Raw genomic sequence first — 17,815 nt, 5'->3', positions numbered from 1 at the left:
AACATCTATAGAGACCCTCCTTGTTGTATAACATCTATAGAGACCCTCCCTGTAATTTATCACACACTTTTTGGATAAAAGACATTCATGTGTTAATGAAAAGAACAAAACAAAAATATCTATGTATGTATTTATTTGTGTATTTATTTAGCCTATTTATCTTCTACTGTTACTTTGATCCTGTTCTTAAATAATGTTACACTTTTATAGAATGACCAAACTATCTTCTTGTGAACACTCACAGTACACCACACCTCTCCCCAGCAGGTTCGTATGGTGAACACTCACAGTACACCACACCTCTCCCCAGCAGGTTCGTATGGTGAACACTCACAGTACACCACACCTCTCCCCAGCAGGTTCGTATGGTGAACACTCACAGTACACCACACCTCTAACCAGCAGGTTCGTATGGTGAACACTCACAGTACACCACACCTCTAACCAGCAGGTTCGTATGGTGAACACTCACAGTACACCATATCCCATATAGGAGCAAACACCGTCTTCTATATGGTCCCATAGACCCTGAAATTGTACACGCAAGTGTAGTCAGGATTTCCCCAGTTGCTCTCGACTTGCAGCTTCACATGGCTGAAGACACCTGCTTCCTGATCCTGAGAGATAGAGAAATGAACAGAGAGAGTTAGTTGAGCACAAACCGAGAGGATGGGAAATAAGGGATATAATGAGTAGCCTACAATGAGGACAGACAAACTGTAATTCTTATGATATATTAGCTTGTGGGTGAAATTTAAAAAATGCATGTGCATGTGTTTCGTTGCACGATGTAATACTCACAGACAGTTTGAAAGTCTGCAATGACTCGCCGTCCTGATCATAAAGAAAGGTTCCTAGTAGGGTACCTTCATCCTCTTTAGTCTTCATGCCCTGCAAGAGAGAAAGATAGAGATCCAGTTGAGCACCTTGTTGTTCTCCGTGTATGTGACGTCTGCAGTGTAACAATTTTAAATTTGTGACTTACATAGACAGCAAACATCTTTGGGCTGCTCGAGATGCTGCCAGTTAGCGACACGGTCTTTGAAATGTGACCCAGTGTCACATGGCTGATGGTCACTGGGTGGGACAGGGCTATGACTAAATGTCCACGCTCACCATCAAATGGCCAGCAGCGTCCATCCACGATTGGTCCTCCCTGAAGAATGAAAGAGTATAAAAAAAAGTTTAGATGGTATGAGGTATAACAAAATAGACAGTAAAACAATCCAAATCATTAGATGATATTGCCAAACCGCATAGCCATGTGTTTTGTGTGTGTAGTTCCTAGTTCCTACCTGAGTCACAATACTTGGGTCTACAGGTTGTCTCCAAAGAGATATCAGGGATGAAAGAAAACAGGTTGGTCCGGTGCATTGGTATGTTTCCGAGGACAATCGAGCTAAAACAAGGGCCCCTGCACACAAAAACACACACAAAGAAAGTGAAAAAGGGATCTCAAAACTAAAAATCACATGTGTGAATTACAATCTGACAGATAAAAATGATGAGGGTGATTTAGATGTCTCACCTTGCGACTCCAGGGCAACGTTGGGCATAGTGTCCCCTGGTGGCTCCTTGACCCACTTTAACCTCAGCACCTCGTCCTGCAGCATTCTCATCCGCTCCCCCATCCATTCATATGTGCTCAAGGCCTGTAAGTGACAGGAGATTAATTTGAATGGTGGATGTTGACATCATTGTGTGTTTCAACATGTAGGTGAGAACATATTTGGGCTGTGATTGTGTTTTATAGGTGCACATTAAGAATAAAAAGAAGGTCATACCTTATCCCGCTTGGTTGATGGGAAAAGTGACGCTGAGGGTCCTGAGTCAAGAGAGTTGCTGTTCATGGATAGAGCCAGGGTGAAGTATACAATTCCTGATGGATGGAGAGAAACAAAGTATTGGAGAAACAGGTCAGTGATGTTTAATTCAAAAGACAGACACTCTACAGTATAAAACACACAAGCTGATGAACAAGATATGATTGTTTGTAGAAGGAGAGATCGCTTACCAAGACACATGAGCAGCATGAAGAACAGCCAGCGAATAATGCCGTTCCAGCAGGCCCCGTTGCCCCCGCTGGCCCCGTTGCCCCCGCTGGCCCCGTTGGCCCAGTTGCCCCCGCTGTCCTTGTTGTCCCCGCTGGCCTCTTTGGTCTCGCTGTCCCTGTTGGCCCCGCTGGCCCAGCTGTCCCTGTTGGCCCCGCTAGCCTCGTTGCCCCAGCTGGCCCCGCTGTCCCTGTTGGCCCCGCTGGCCCCGCTGTCCCTGTTGGCCCCGCTGTCCCCGCTGTCCCTGTTGACCCCGCTGTCCCTGTTGGCCCCACTTGCCCCGTTGGCCCCTATGGCCCAATTGGCCCCTATGATCCCGCTGGCCATGCTGATTGTCTTGGCGATGGACTTTCTCAGACCGTCTGGAGAAAACCTCCTTTTTCTGAAAGTATTGTATAATGAAAATGAGAAAGAGTGAGAGCTTTGAAGATGTATAATGAAGAACTTATGACTGTTAAACACGAAGCCTGTGTATGCTACAGAACATACTGTATACAAGCATGACTGTGACACACACACACACACACACACACACACGTCAGCTTACTTGTACGTAGCCGTCTCCTTGTAGGAAATGACTGGTTTTCCTAGATGGTTGTAATATCCTGCGTTGGTCAGTCGAACGCTTCTACGTACCGTGACTGTAAACAAAACAAGAGAGCAGAGGAGGTGGTCAGTCACTCACTGACACAAGTTATGTCATACACTTTGACTTTTCTAACTACAACACTTCTACTGTAAGAAGCAACTCAGTGCATGTCAATAGTTTTGTGTTTTTGAGTGTCAGACACACAGAAACCAAAAAAAAAACACTCTATGTCAGAGATGTGTGGATTCAACTAAAGCCATTTTTGAGGTTGTAGTTTGTGTTGGATGAGCCTTTTAACCATCTTCTCTTCTTTTTGTGAATATAGACTGCTGTTTATTTTCCACAGTCATACAAGTAACTTTTTCTTTAATATTTATAATATAAATAATTATATTTATCCTCTTTTATTACTTTTCTCAATGTCAGTTTTTGAATAAGTATAAATTCAATCAGTGCTCCATTACTGCCTAACCCAGTTGAATAGAGGCTTACAGGAACTACCACCTGTGCATGAAAGTCATTAAAGAAAACTATTTGACCTAACATCAAGTTGAACATATTGTTGTTGTTTTTTTGCACGATTAGAAACTTTGCAGTTATATTAGGAAATGTGCAAAAGGGAATTCATGTCCATGACTGGATTAAATTTTCTCGAAAAGTGTTTCTAACATTTTGTCAAACTGCATTGGACAAACATGATTAGAAACATCTCTCTCACACAGTCTGAATATTAATCTCTCAAAGGTAGGATTAATCACGTTACATATGAATATGTTCCAACAGAAACCATACAGAGGTATTGCTGCTCTGCTTACTGAGTGTGTGTTTCACAGATCTGTGATAGAAACAATTCTTTACCTTCACTTTGCCTGTTTGATAACATTGTGTCAATGAAGAAGTGGATGTTCAGCGTTGAGTTTTGGTCTCTTGGCGGTTTTGCAAGATATTTTGCTCTGAGAAAACAAGTGAAGAATAAGGTGAGTCCTAATCTTACTGAATTCCACAATGGCAGTGATGCGTCATAGAATTCTAGAATGACATCGTAGAACATAGAACACACGCGCACACAGCAGCGTGCAGGGGCGCCCCGGTAGCTATGGCAACCATCACTGTCACTAAGATGAATAATAATAATAATAATAATAATAATAATAACACTATGATGAAGGCATAAAACGGCCAAAAAGTCTTTTATACACATAAACACACAATAAAACACTTTTATTTTTTAACTTTGCAAGATGTAGAGAACAGTTGGGGTAAATTTTATGGTATTCTTTTCATTTGGACAAAAAGTTGCAATTTATGAAATCATTCAAATAAAAAAGACTGGTTTTTTTTTTAACACAATGACACAAAAAAATGACATTGAATCCTTTGGGAGTGTAAAACCCATACGGACATATCAGATCCATTTATCTACAAACTGAAAGAAACACAAATGCAAATTTTTCCCTTAAAATTGAGTGTTCTTGTGAAACAAAAATATATTTAAAAGTTCTAGAAATGTTTAACCAGTGCTCCGTCTTTTGCATTTATTATTCTTTCTTTTGGGGTTGATACGAGGTTTTACTGTAACCTTTTAACATAAAGGAAATAAAAGCAGAGGAGGATGTTATTCAGCACCTTTTTTATCCTCCAAGACTGATGGTTGAACATTACTGGGAGAATAAAATATAAAATATCTTATCTATATCTATCTGCTTTGTATATAGGTAGATATATAGGTGTTGTAGCTAGTATACGAGGGCAGTCATGCAGCAGGTGGCTGAACTGATGAAGACAAGATGGACGACATCGATAGCACATTTAGCTGGACAGTGAGGCCTTAAATGGGTCCCTAATAAAATATGCCTCACATCAGTCAGTATGTTTCCTTCTGCCTGCTTTAAGGACAGTTTCACTTTGCTCATTTAAAAGAAAAAGAAAAAAGAAAAACCTGAATTTCGCCAAACAAAGACAGAAAATGCAAAAACTTTAATGGAAACAGATTATCTGTATTATAAACACTTTGGTAACACTTTATTTTACAGGTCTGCACATTTCATGGTAATTAGGTGATAATTAGCAAGTACATTTCTTTGGAATTACTGCCAAATTACCCCAATATTTACAGTTGCCTAGTAAAATTATACCGGTCATAGATAACGTATTTAATTGCTTTTTATGCTGTTTTCTGAAATTTGCTGACTATGGCAAGCCAAGTTAGCTGACCTTAAAGCACATTACGCTAGATTTGAGATAAAGTTAACAAACCCCCAGTTGGACAGGATTTATTTAAACTTTTAGTACATAGTAATTTAAATGAGGGCTATTTAAGTGTTCCTACTGGGTAGCTGATTTACCTAAAAAAGATGTCCGAAAAAAAATTCTGAAAAAAAAGATCTGAAAAATTTCTCAAAATAAAAGTCTGAAAAAAAATATCTGAAAAATGCCTGAAAAAGATGTCCGAAAAAAAATTCTGAAAAATTTCTGAAAATAAAAGTCTGAAAAAAAAGATCTGAAAAATTTCTCAAAATAAAAGTCTGAAAAATAGATCTGAAAAAAGTCTGAAAAAAAAAATTCTGAAAAAAAGTCTGAAAAAATGTCCCAAAAAAAAGTCTGAAAAATAGATCTGAAAAAAGTCTGAAAGAAATAATTCTGAAAAAAAATATCTGAAAAATGTCTGAAAAAGATGTCCGAAAATAAATTCTGAAAAAAAAAGATCTGAAAAATTTCTGAAAATAAAAGTCTGAAAAAAAAGATATGAAAAAAAAGTAAAAAAAAAAAAGATCTGAAAATGTCCGAAAAAAAAGTCTGAAAAAATAGATCTGAAAAAAGTCTGAAAAAAAAAAATATCTGAAAAATGTCTGAAAAAGATGTCCGAAAAAAATTCTGAAAAATAGATCTGAAAAAAGTCTGAAAAAAAAAATTCTGAAAAAAAATATCTGAAAAATGTCTGAAAAAGATGTCCGAAAAAAAATATCTGAAAAATTTCTGAAAATAAAAGTCTGAAAAAAAGATCTGAAATAAAAGTCTGAAAAAAAAGATCTGAAAAATGTCCGGAAAAAACAATTTGAAAAATTTCGGACAAAATGTCTACAAAAAAAGATCTGAAAAAAAAGTCTGAAAAATGTCCGAAAAAAAAGATTTGAAAAATTTCGGACAAAAAAAGTCTAAAAAAAAGATCTGAAATAAAAGTCTGAAAAAAAAGATCTGAAAAAAGTCTGAAAAAAAAGATTTGAAAAATTTCGGACAGAAAGTCTGAAAAAAAAGATCTGAAAAAAAATATCTGAACAACAAGTCTGAAAAATGTCCGAAAAAAAAGATTTGAAAAATTTCGGACAAAAAAAGTCTAAAAAAAAAGATCTGAAATAAAAGTCTGAAAAAAAAGATCTGAAAAAAGTCTGAAAAAAAAGATTTGAAAAATTTCGGACAGAAAGTCTGAAAAAAAAGATCTGAAAAAAAATATCTGAACAACAAGTCTGAAAAATGTCCGAAAAAAAAGATTTGAAAAATTTCGGACAAAAAAAGTCTAAAAAAATTCTGAAAAAAAATATCTGAAAAATGTCTGAAAATAAAAGTCTGAAAAAAAAGTAAAAAAAAAAAGATCTGAAAAATGTCTAAAAAAAAAAATTCTGAAAAAAAATATCTGAAAAATGTCTGAAAAAGATGTCCGAAAAAAAATTCTGAAAAATTTCTGAAAATAAAAGTCTGAAAAAAAAGTAAAAAAAAAAATATCTGAAAAATGTCCGAAAAAAAAGTCTGAAAAATAGATCTGAAAAAAGTCTGAAAAAAAAAGTCTGAAAAATGTCTGAAAAAGATGTTCGAAAAAAAATATCTGAAAAATTTCTGAAAATAAAAGTCTGAAAAAAAAGATCTGAAATAAAAGTCTGAAAAAAAAGATCTGAAAAATGTCCGAAAAAAAACGATTTGAAAAATTTCGGACAAAAAGTCTAAAAAAACAGATCTAAAAAAATTCTGAAAAAAAAGATCTGAAAAATTTCTCAAAATAAAAGTCTGAAAAAAAAATATCTGAAAAATGTCGGAAAAAGATGTCGGAAAACAAATTTTGAAAAATTTCTGATAATAAAAGTCTGAAAAAAAAGATCAAAAAAAAGTCTGAAAAAATGTCCGAAAAAAAGTCTGAAAAATAGATCTGAAAAAAGTCTGAAAGAAATAATTCTGAAAAAAAATATCTGAAAAATGTTTGATAAAGATGTCCGAAAAAAAATTGTGAAAAAAATGATCTGAAAAATTTCTTAAAATAAAAGTCTGAAAAAAAAGATATGAAAAAAAAGTAAAAAAAAAAAATATCTGAAAAATGTCCGAAAAAAAAGTCTGAAAAATAGATCTGAAAAAAGTCTGAAAAAAAAAATATCTGAAAAATGTCTGAAAAAGATGTCCGAAAAAAAATTCTGAAAAATAGATCTGAAAAAAGTCTGAAAAAAAAAATTCTGAAAAAAAATATCTGAAAAATGTCTGAAAAAGATGTCCGAAAAAAAATATCTGAAAAATTTCTGAAAATAAAAGTCTGAAAAAAAAGATCTGAAATAAAAGTCTGAAAAAAAAGATCTGAAAAATGTCCGGAAAAAAACAATTTGAAAAATTTCGGACAAAATGTCTACAAAAAAAGATCTGAAAAAAAAGTCTGAAAAATGTCCGAAAAAAAAGATTTGAAAAATTTCGGACAAAAAAAGTCTAAAAAAAAAGATCTGAAATAAAAGTCTGAAAAAAAAGATCTGAAAAAAGTCTGAAAAAAAAGATTTGAAAAATTTCGGACAAAAAGTCTGAAAAAAAAGATCTGAAAAAAAATATCTGAACAACAAGTCTGAAAAATGTCCGAAAAAAAAGATTTGAAAAATTTCGGACAAAAAAAGTCTAAAAAAAAAGATCTGAAATAAAAGTCTGAAAAAAAAGATCTGAAAAAAGTCTGAAAAAAAAGATTTGAAAAATTTCGGACAGAAAGTCTGAAAAAAAAGATCTGAAAAAAAATATCTGAACAACAAGTCTGAAAAATGTCCGAAAAAAAAGATTTGAAAAATTTCGGACAAAAAAAGTCTAAAAAAATTCTGAAAAAAAATATCTGAAAAATTTCTGAAAATAAAAGTCTGAAAAAAAAGTAAAAAAAAAAAGATCTGAAAAATGTCTAAAAAAAAAAATTCTGAAAAGAAATATCTGAAAAATGTCTGAAAAAGATGTCCGAAAAAAAATTCTGAAAAATTTCTGAAAATAAAAGTCTGAAAAAAAAGTAAAAAAAAAAATATCTGAAAAATGTCCGAAAAAAAAGTCTGAAAAATAGATCTGAAAAAAGTCTGAAAAAAAAAGTCTGAAAAATGTCTGAAAAAGATGTTCGAAAAAAAATATCTGAAAAATTTCTGAAAATAAAAGTCTGAAAAAAAAGATCTGAAATAAAAGTCTGAAAAAAAAGATCTGAAAAATGTCCGAAAAAAAACGATTTGAAAAATTTCGGACAAAAAGTCTAAAAAAACAGATCTAAAAAAATTCTGAAAAAAAAGATCTGAAAAATTTCTCAAAATAAAAGTCTGAAAAAAAATATCTGAAAAATGTCGGAAAAAGATGTCGGAAAACAAATTTTGAAAAATTTCTGATAATAAAAGTCTGAAAAAAAAGATCTAAAAAAAGTCTGAAAAAATGTCCGAAAAAAAGTCTGAAAAATAGATCTGAAAAAAGTCTGAAAGAAATAATTCTGAAAAAAAATATCTGAAAAATGTTTGAAAAAGATGTCCGGAAAAAAATTGTGAAAAAAAAGATCTGAAAAATTTCTGAAAATCAAAGTCTGAAGAAAAAGATATGAAAAAAAAGTAAAAAAAAAAATATCTGAAAAATGTCCGAGAAAAAAGTCTGAAAAATAGTTCTGAAAAAAGTCTGAAAAAAAATAATATCTGAAAAATGTCTGAAAAAGATGTCCGAAAAACAATTCTGAAAAAAAAGATCTGAAAAATTTCTCAAAATAAAAGTCTGAAAAAAAATATCTGAAAAATGCCTGAAAAAGATGTCCGAAAAAAAATTCTGAAAAATTTCTGAAAATAAAAGTCTGAAAAAAAAGATCTAAAAAAAGTCTGAAAAAATGTCCGAAAAAAAGTTTGAAAAATAGATCTGAAAAAAGTCTGAAAGAAATAATTCTGAAAAAAAATATCTGAAAAATGTTTGAAAAAGATGTCCGAAAAAAAAGTTGTGAAAAAAAAGATCTGAAAAATTTCTGAAAATCAAAGTCTGAAGAAAAAGATATGAAAAAAAAGTAAAAAAAAAAAATATCTGAAAAATGTCCGAAAAAAAAGTCTGAAAAATAGATCTGAAAAAAGTCTGAAAAAAAATAATATCTGAAAAATGTCTGAAAAAGATGTCCAAAAAAAAATTCTGAAAAAAAAGATCTGAAAAATTTCTCAAAATAAAAGTCTGAAAAAAAATATCTGAAAAATGTCTGAAAATAAAAGTCTGAAAAAAAAGATCTGAAATAAAAGTCTGAAAAAAAAGATCTGAAAAATGTCCGAAAAAAAACGATTTGAAAAATTTCGGACAAAAAGTCTAAAAAAACAGATCTAAAAAAATTCTGAAAAAAAAGATCTGAAAAATTTCTCAAAATAAAAGTCTGAAAAAAAATATCTGAAAAATGCCTGAAAAAGATGTCCGAAAAAAAATTCTGAAAAATTTCTGAAAATAAAAGTCTGAAAAAAAAGATCTAAAAAAAGTCTGAAAAAATGTCCGAAAAAAAGTTTGAAAAATAGATCTGAAAAAAGTCTGAAAGAAATAATTCTGAAAAAAAATATCTGAAAAATGTTTGAAAAAGATGTCCGAAAAAAAAGTTGTGAAAAAAAAGATCTGAAAAATTTCTGAAAATCAAAGTCTGAAGAAAAAGATATGAAAAAAAAGTAAAAAAAAAAATATCTGAAAAATGTCCGAAAAAAAAGTCTGAAAAATAGATCTGAAAAAAGTCTGAAAAAAAATAATATCTGAAAAATGTCTGAAAAAGATGTCCAAAAAAAAATTCTGAAAAAAAAGATCTGAAAAATTTCTCAAAATAAAAGTCTGAAAAAAAATATCTGAAAAATGTCTGAAAATAAAAGTCTGAAAAAAAAGATCTAAAAAAAGTCTGAAAAAATGTCCGAAAAAAAGTCTGAAAAATAGATCTGAAAAAAGTCTGAAAGAAATAATTCTGAAAAAAAAGATATGAAAAATGTCTGAAAAAGATGTCCGAAAAAATGTCTGAAAAATAGATCTGAAAAAAGTCTGAAAGAAATAATTCTGAAAAAAAAGATCTGAAAAATGTTTGAAAAAGATATCCGAAAAAAAATTGTGAAAAAAAAGATCTGAAAAATTTCTGAAAATAAAAGTCTGAAAAAAAAGATATGAAAAAAAAGTAAAAAAAAAAAATATCTGAAAAATGTCCGAAAAATAAATCTGAAAAATAGATCTGAAAAAAGTCTGAAAAAAAAAATATCTGAAAAATGTCTGAAAAAGATGTCCGAAAAAAAATTCTGAAAAAAAAGATCTGAAAAATTTCTCAAAATAAAAGTCTGAAAAAAAATATCTGAAAAATGTCTGAAAAAGATGTCCGAAAAAAAATTCTGAAAAATTTCTGAAAATAAAAGTCTGAAAAAAAAGATCTAAAAAAAGTCTGAAAAAATGTCCGAAAAAAAGTCTGAAAAATAGATCTGAAAAAAGTCTGAAAGAAATAATTCTGAAAAAAATATCTGAAAAATGTTTGAAAAAGATGTCCGAAAAAAAATTGTGAAAAAAAAGATCTGAAAAATTTCTGAAAATAAAAGTCTGAAAAAAATGATATGAAAAAAAAGTAAAAAAAAAAAATATCTGAAAAATGTCCGAAAAAAAAGTCTGAAAAATAGATCTAAAAAAAGTCTGAAAAAAAAAATATCTGAGAAATGTCTGAAAAAGATGTCCAAAAAAAAATTCTGAAAAATAGATCTGAAAAAAGTCTAAAAAAACAAATTCTGAAAAAAAATATCTGAAAAATGTCTGAAAATAAAAGTCTGAAAAAAAAGATCTGAAATAAAAGTCTGACAAAAAAGATCTGAAAAATGTCTGAAAAAAACAATTTGAAAAATTTCGGACAAAATGTCTAAAAAAAAAGATCTGAAAAAAAAGATCTGAAAAAAAAGTCTGAAAAAAAAGTCTGAAAAATGTCCGAAAAAAAAGATTTGAAAAATTTCGGACAAAAAAAGTCTAAAAAAAAAAGATCTGAAATAAAAGTCTGAAAAAAAAGATCTGAAAAAAGTCTGAAAAAAAAGATTTGAAAAATTTCGGACAGAAAGTCTGAAAAAAAAGATCTGAAAAAAAAGATCTGAAAAAAAAGTCTGAAAAATGTCCAAAAAAAAAGATTTTATAAATTTCGGACAAAAAAAGTCTAAAAAAATTCTGAAAAAAAAGATCTGAAAAATTTCTGAAAATAAAAGTCTGAAAAAAAAGTATAAAAAAAAAGATCTGAAAAATGTCTAAAAAAAAAATTCTGAAAAGAAATATCTGAAAAATATCTGAAAAAGATGTCCGAAAAAAAATTCTGAAAAATTTCTGAAAATAAAAGTCTGAAAAAAAAGTAAAAAAAAAAATAACTGAAAAATGTCCGAAAAAAAAGTCTGAAAAATAGATCTGAAAAAAGTCTGAAAAAAAAAATTCTGAAAAATGTCTGAAAAAGATGTCCGAAAAAAAATATCTGAAAAATTTCTGAAAATAAAAGTCTGAAAAAAAAGATCTGAAAAAAAAGATCTGAAAAATGTCCGAAAAAAAACGATTTGAAAAATTTCGGACAAAAAGTCTAAAAAAAAAGATCTAAAAAAAGTCTGAAAAAAAAGATTTGAAAAATTTCGGACAGAAAGTCTGAAAAAAAAGTCTGAAAAAAAAGTCTGAAAAATGTCCGAAAAAAAATATTTGAAAAATTTTGGACAAAAAAAGTCTAAAAAAAGTCTGAAAAAAAATATTTGAAAAATTTCGGACAGAAAAAGTCTGAAAAAAAAGATCTAAAAAAAGTCTGAAAAAAAATATTTGAAAAATTTCAGACAGAAAATGTCCGAAAAAAAAGTCTGAAAAATGTCCGAAAAAAAATATTTGAAAAATTTCGGACAAAAAAAGTCTAAAAAAAAAGATCTAAAAAAAGTCTGAAAAAAAAGATTTGAAAAATTTCGGACAGAAAAAGTCTGAAAAAAAAGTCTGAAAAAAAAGTCTGAAAAAAAAGATCTGAAAAAAAAGATCTGAAAAAAGTCTGAAAAAAAAGATCTGAAAAATTAGTTGAAAGACATCCATATTTATGAAGTTTGAAAACGTGTCAATTTGACCCGAAGACAACAGGAGGGTTAATTACTTTTGGAATATTTTTCAGATATTTTACAAATATTATTGGAATATTTTACTAATATTTTTTAATATTTTTCAGACATTTTATATATATTTTTAGGATATTTTACTAATATTTTTCTGATATTTTAATAATATTTATGGGAAATTTTATTTGTTCATCACTTTAATATAAACACATCTCCGTTTGATCAGGGCCTTACATATCAGCAAACTGCATCCTCATTAAGTTTCTGACATCAACCTAATAAAGGATATTACATTTATTTACATACATATTACATATATACATCAGTTGTTTTTTAGCTGTAATATAACACAACTGAAAAAAGGAGACGGAGGGAATTTCTGTCAACTTTGGTAACGTTGAACCGCAGAAACTGACTGGACTTGACTTTCCAGCAGATGGCGCTATGACGCAATAGCTTCATAAAAGCAGCACAAAGATTAGACATTAACTATTATGGTCAAAAATAAAAAATAAAAATAAAAATAATAGAAAAAGACCTTGACTCTGTTTGACAAATGTAAAACCCATTATTCACTCCCAAAATCAAAATTTAATACCTCAAAACTATAACAAAATATCCATGCTGCATATTGCAGTCGCCTTGACTTAAAGTTGTCTTTCCAGTGTTCAGATCACCTCTTGTACCTAAACGATAAAGACGGGCAGTGTGCAGCGTCCTGTAGATGCATAAAGACACATAAAGACACATATGGGACTCAGTGTCTTCCTGCCGTCTGCTGCTTCTCTCTGTGCTGCACGATTCATCTCTGAGATGTTGTCAACCTGCGAGTCCATCAGCTGTTAAAACAGAAGCTTTCATACTTTTATTCACTGTTAGAAACAAAGTCAGTAAAAAGATGTTGATTACAGGAAGTACAACTAAAAACATGTACAAGTGTTCTACCCAGAGGTGGAGGAAGTACTCACATCTTGTACTGCAGTAAAAGCAACGTTACCACAGTGTAGAAATACTCTGTTACAAGTAAAAGTCCTGCATTCAAAATCTTACTTCAGTAAAAGTACAAAAGTATGAAAGTACTTACTATGCAGAATAATATACATTATATTATTGTACTATAATTATTGATGCATTAATGTGTTCATCACTTTAATGTTGCAGCTGGTAAAGGGTTTTGGATATACTACTAATATTTTTCTGATATTTTGCTATTTTTTGGGGGATATTTGACTAATATTTTTCTGTTATCTGACTAATATTTTAGGTATATTTTATTTGTTCATTACTTTGATGTTGCAGCTGGTAAAAGTTTTTGGATATTTTACAAATGTTTTCAGACATTTTACAAATATTTTGTGGATATTTTATTAATATTTTTCTTATACTTTACTGATATTTCTCTGTTATTTTACTAATATGTTGGGATATTTTATTTGCTCATCACTTTAATGTTGTAGCTGGTAAAGGTGGAGCTCATTTTAATACGTTTGGGATATTTTATTAATAACTTTCTGATATTTTACCAATATTTTTGGGATATTTTACAAATATTTACTTTATATTTTTGGGATATTTTATTTGTTCATCACTTTAATACTGCAGCTGGTAAAGGTGTAGCTCATATCAATATTTTTCAGATATTTTACAAATATTTTTGCGATATTTTAGTATTATTTTTCTGACATTTTACTAATATTTTTCTGATTTCTTTCTATTAGTTTCTGATATTTTACTGATATTGGTACACTTAGGTATACTGTTAGTTTACTAGTTAAATACTTGTAGCCCACTTTTTTGTTTATGAAAGTACGCTTTAAAATATACTTTCAGTAAACTACTAGTTTAATAGTTTTTACTGCAAGTTTACTTGTAAGTTTTATTTAAGTTAACTTATAGTACTTATCCAAATATACTTATACTTTTCTATATACTTTTCACGTACCTGCTAAGGTACTCTGTTCACTACCTGCTCAGGTAGTGAAATAGGTTACTTGCTAATTATCACCTAATTACCATGAAATTAGCAGATCTGTAAAATTAAATGTTATTTCTTCTATAACTTGTTGCTGTATTATAATCACCATTGTAGGCAGCCCAGTAACACAGTTCAGACTATATCGTGAGAGTCAACAGCTGGCAGAGGAGGCTGGATCTCTATTCTGGCATCCCTCCCTCTCTCCAGACAGCCTCCTCTCTCCCTCCCTCCTCAATATATCTGAGTGAAAGCAACAATATATCTGAGCGCAAGCAACAATATATCTGAGTGCAAGCAACAATATATCAGAGTGAAAGCAACAATATATCAGAGTGAAAGCAAGAATATATCTGAGTGCAAGCAACAATATATCTGAGCGCAAGCAACAACATATCTGAGTGCAAGCAACAATATATCAGAGTGAAAGCAACAATATATCAGAGTGAAAGCAACAATATATCTGAGTGCAAGCAACAATATATCTGAGCGCAAGCAACAACATATCTGAGTGCAAGCAACAATATATCAGAGTGAAAGCAACAATATATCTGAATGCAACAATATATCTGAGTGCAAGCAACAATATATCAGAGTGACAGCAACAATATATCAGAGTGAAAGCAAGAATATATCTGAGTGCAAGCAACAATATATCTGAGCGCAAGCAACAACATATCTGAGTGCAAGCAACAATATATCTGAGTGCAAGCAACAATATATCAGAGTGAAAGCAACAATATACAGACGTAGGCAAAGTTGTTGGTAACGTTCCGTTAAAGAGAGAAAAACCCACAATGGTCACTGAAATAACTTGAAACTGACAAAAGTAATAATAAATAAAAATTTACTGAAAATTAACTAATGAAAATCAGATATTGTTTTTGAATTGTGGTTCAACAGAATCATTTTAAAAAACAAACTAATGAAACTGGCCAGGACAAAAATGATGGTACCCCTAGAAAAGATGTAAAATAATGTGACCATAGGGACATGTTAAACTAAGGTGTGTCCTGTAATTAGCATCACAGGTATCTTCAAACTTGTAATCAGTCAGTCTGCCTATTTAAAGGGTGAAAAGTAGTCACTGTGCTGTTTGGCATCATGGTGTGTACCACACTGAACATGGACCACAGAAAGCTAAGGAGAGAGTTGTCTCAGGAGATCAGAAAGAACATTATAGACCTTCATGTTAAAGGTAAAGGCTATAAGACCATCTCCAAGCAGCTTGATGTTCCTGTGACTACAGCTGCACATATTATTCAGAAGTTTAAGGTCCATGGGACTGTAGCCTACCTCCCTGGACGTGGCCGCAAGTGGAAAATTGATGACATATTGAAGAGACGGATAATACGAATGGTAACCAAAGAGCCCAGAACAACTTCCAAAGAGATTAGAGGTGAACTCCAAGGTCAAGGTACATCAGTGTCAGATCGTACCATCCGTCACTGTTTGAGCCAAAGTGGACTTAATGGAAGACGACCGAGGAGGACACCAAATCATAAAAAAGCGAGACTGGAATTTTCCAAAATGCATATTGACAAGCCACAAAGCTTCTGGGAGAATGTCCTTTGGACAGATGAGACAAAACTGGAGCTTTTTGGCAAGTCACATCAGCTCTATGTTCACAGACGCAAAAATGAAGCATCCAAAGAAAAGAACACTGTACCTAATGTGAAACATGGAGGAGGCTCGGTTATGTTATGGGGCTGCTTTGTTGCATCTGGCACAGGGTGTCTTGAATCTGTGCAGGGTGCAATGAAATCTCAAGACTATCAAGGCATTCTGGAGCGAAATGTGCTGCCCAGTGTCAGAAAGCTTGGTCTCAGTTGCAGGTCATGGGTCCTCAAACAGGATAATGACCCAAAACACATCTAAAAACACCCAAGAATGGCTAAGAACAAAACATTGGACTATTCTGAAGTGGCCTTCTATGAGCCCTGATCTAAATCCTATTGAACATCTGTGGAAGGAGCTGAAACATGCAGTCTGGAGAGGGCACCCTTCAAACCTGAGACAGCTGGAGCAGTTTGCTCACGAGGAGTGGGCCAACATACCTGTCGACAGGTGCAGAAGTCTCATTGAGAGTTACAGAAATCACTTGATTGCAGTGATTGCCTCAAAAGGTTGTGCAACAAAATATTAAGTTAATGTTACCATCATTTTTGTCTAGGCCAGTTTCATTAGTTTGTTTTTTTAAATGATTCTGCTGAACCATAATTCAAAAACAATATCTGATTTTCATTAGTTAATTTTCAGTGAATTTTTATTTATTATTACTTTTGTCAGTTTCAAGTTATTTCAGTGACCATTGTGGGTTTTTCTCTCTTTAACGGAACGTTACCAACAACTTTGCCTATGTCTGTATCTGAGTGCAAGCATACAGTTTAAGCAGAAGCAGAGTAAATCTAAGCGCAAGCAGGGGCTATTTGAGTGCGAGTGCAGGGTTTTGAGGGAAAGCATTACAAAATCTGAACGTGCCAGTATCAATCAACATGATCAATTTAGAGGTCAATATTGGGGTAATTTGGCAGTAATTCCAAAGAAATTTCAAATAGGTTACTTGCTAATTATCACCTAATTACCATGAAATTAGTGTTATTTCTTCTACAACTTGTTGCTGTATTATAATCACCATTGTAGGCAGAGCAGTAACACAGTTCAGACTATATCGTGAGAGTCAACAGCTGGCAGAGGAGGCTGGATCTCTATTCTGGCATCCCTCCCTCTCTCCAGACAGCCTCCTCCCTCCCTCCTCAATATATCTGAGCGCAAGCAACAATATATCAGAGTGAAAGCAACAATATATCAGAGTAAAAGCAACAATCTATCAGAGTAAAAGCAACAATATATCAGAGTAAAGGCAACAATATATCAGAGTGAAAGCAACAATATATCTGAGCGCAAGCAACAATATATCTGAGTGAAAGCAACAATATATCAGAGTGAAAGCAACAATATATCTGAGTGAAAGCAACAATATATCTGAGTGAAAGCAACAATACATCAGAGTGAAAGCAACAATATATCTGAGCGCAAGCAACAATATATCTGAGCGCAAGCAACAATATATCTGAGCGCAAGCAACAATATATCTGAGTGAAAGCAACAATATATCAGAGTGAAAGCAACAATATATCTGAGTGAAAGCAACAATACATCAGAGTGAAAGCAACAATATATCTGAGCGCAAGCAACAATATATCTGAGTGAAAGCAACAATATATCTGAGTGCAAGCAACAATATATCTGGATGAAAGCAACAATATATCTGAGTGCAAGCAACAATATATCTGAGCGCAAGCAACAATATATCAACGTGAAAGCAACAATATATCTGAGTGCAAGCAACAATATATCAGAGTGAAAGCAACAATATATCTGAGTAAAAGCAACAATATATCAGTGAAAGCAACAATATATCTGAGTGAAAGCAACAATATATCTGAGTGCAAGCAACAATATATCTGAGTGCAAGCATACAGTTTAAGCAGAAGCAGAGTAAATCTAAGCGCAAGCAGGGGCTATTTGAGTGCGAGTACAGGGGTTTGAGGGAAAGCATTACAAAATCTGAACGTAACAGTATCAATCAACATGATCAATTTTGAGGTAAATATTGGGGTAATTTGGCAGTAATTCCAAAGAAATTTCAAATAGGTTACTTGCTAATTATCAACTAATTACCATGAAATTAGAGTTATTTCTTCTATAACTTGTTGTTATATTATAATCACCATTGTAGGCAGCCCAGTAACACAGTTCAGACTATATCGTGAGAGTCAACAGCTGGCAGAGGAGGCTGGATTTCTATTCTGGCATCCCTCCCTCTCTCCAGACAGCCTCCTCTTCCTCCCTCCCTCCTCTTCCTCCTCCTCCCTCCTTTTCCTCCTCCTCCCTGCTGCTGGGAGCTCAGTTGACCAGCGTC

At 31.9% G+C, this 17,815-nt stretch overlaps 1 protein-coding gene across 1 annotated transcript; it reads right to left on the bottom strand.

Annotated features, from left to right (window-relative positions):
* Nucleotides 1-410: 410 nt before the first annotated feature.
* LOC119484875 (SUN domain-containing protein 5-like) lies at nt 411-4,866 on the bottom strand. The gene is made up of 10 exons (XM_037764045.1): nt 4,855-4,866; nt 2,599-2,679; nt 2,327-2,433; nt 2,015-2,190; nt 1,785-1,879; nt 1,529-1,652; nt 1,296-1,414; nt 986-1,156; nt 802-891; nt 411-617 (listed from the first exon to the last, which is right to left on the bottom strand). The coding sequence occupies exons 1-10, from the start codon at nt 4,864-4,866 to the stop codon at nt 510-512; spliced, it is 1,083 nt and encodes a 360-aa protein (XP_037619973.1). The 3' UTR covers nt 411-509.
* Between the last annotated feature and the right edge of the window lie 12,949 nt (nt 4,867-17,815).

The sequence above is a fragment of the Sebastes umbrosus genome, chromosome 3 (genome assembly GCF_015220745.1).
Source record: "Sebastes umbrosus isolate fSebUmb1 chromosome 3, fSebUmb1.pri, whole genome shotgun sequence".
Taxonomy (NCBI): Eukaryota; Metazoa; Chordata; class Actinopteri; order Perciformes; family Sebastidae; genus Sebastes; species Sebastes umbrosus.
This window is presented reverse-complemented; position numbering and strand designations above follow the sequence as displayed.

Coding starts and splice junctions, on each gene's coding strand:
- LOC119484875 (XM_037764045.1), bottom strand. Junction 1,653..1,784: donor CATCAACCAAGCGGGATAAG/GTATGACCTTCT, acceptor TGTCACTTACAG/GCCTTGAGCACATATGAATG. Junction 618..801: donor TGCAGACTTTCAAACTGTCT/GTGAGTATTACA, acceptor TCTATCTCTCAG/GATCAGGAAGCAGGTGTCTT.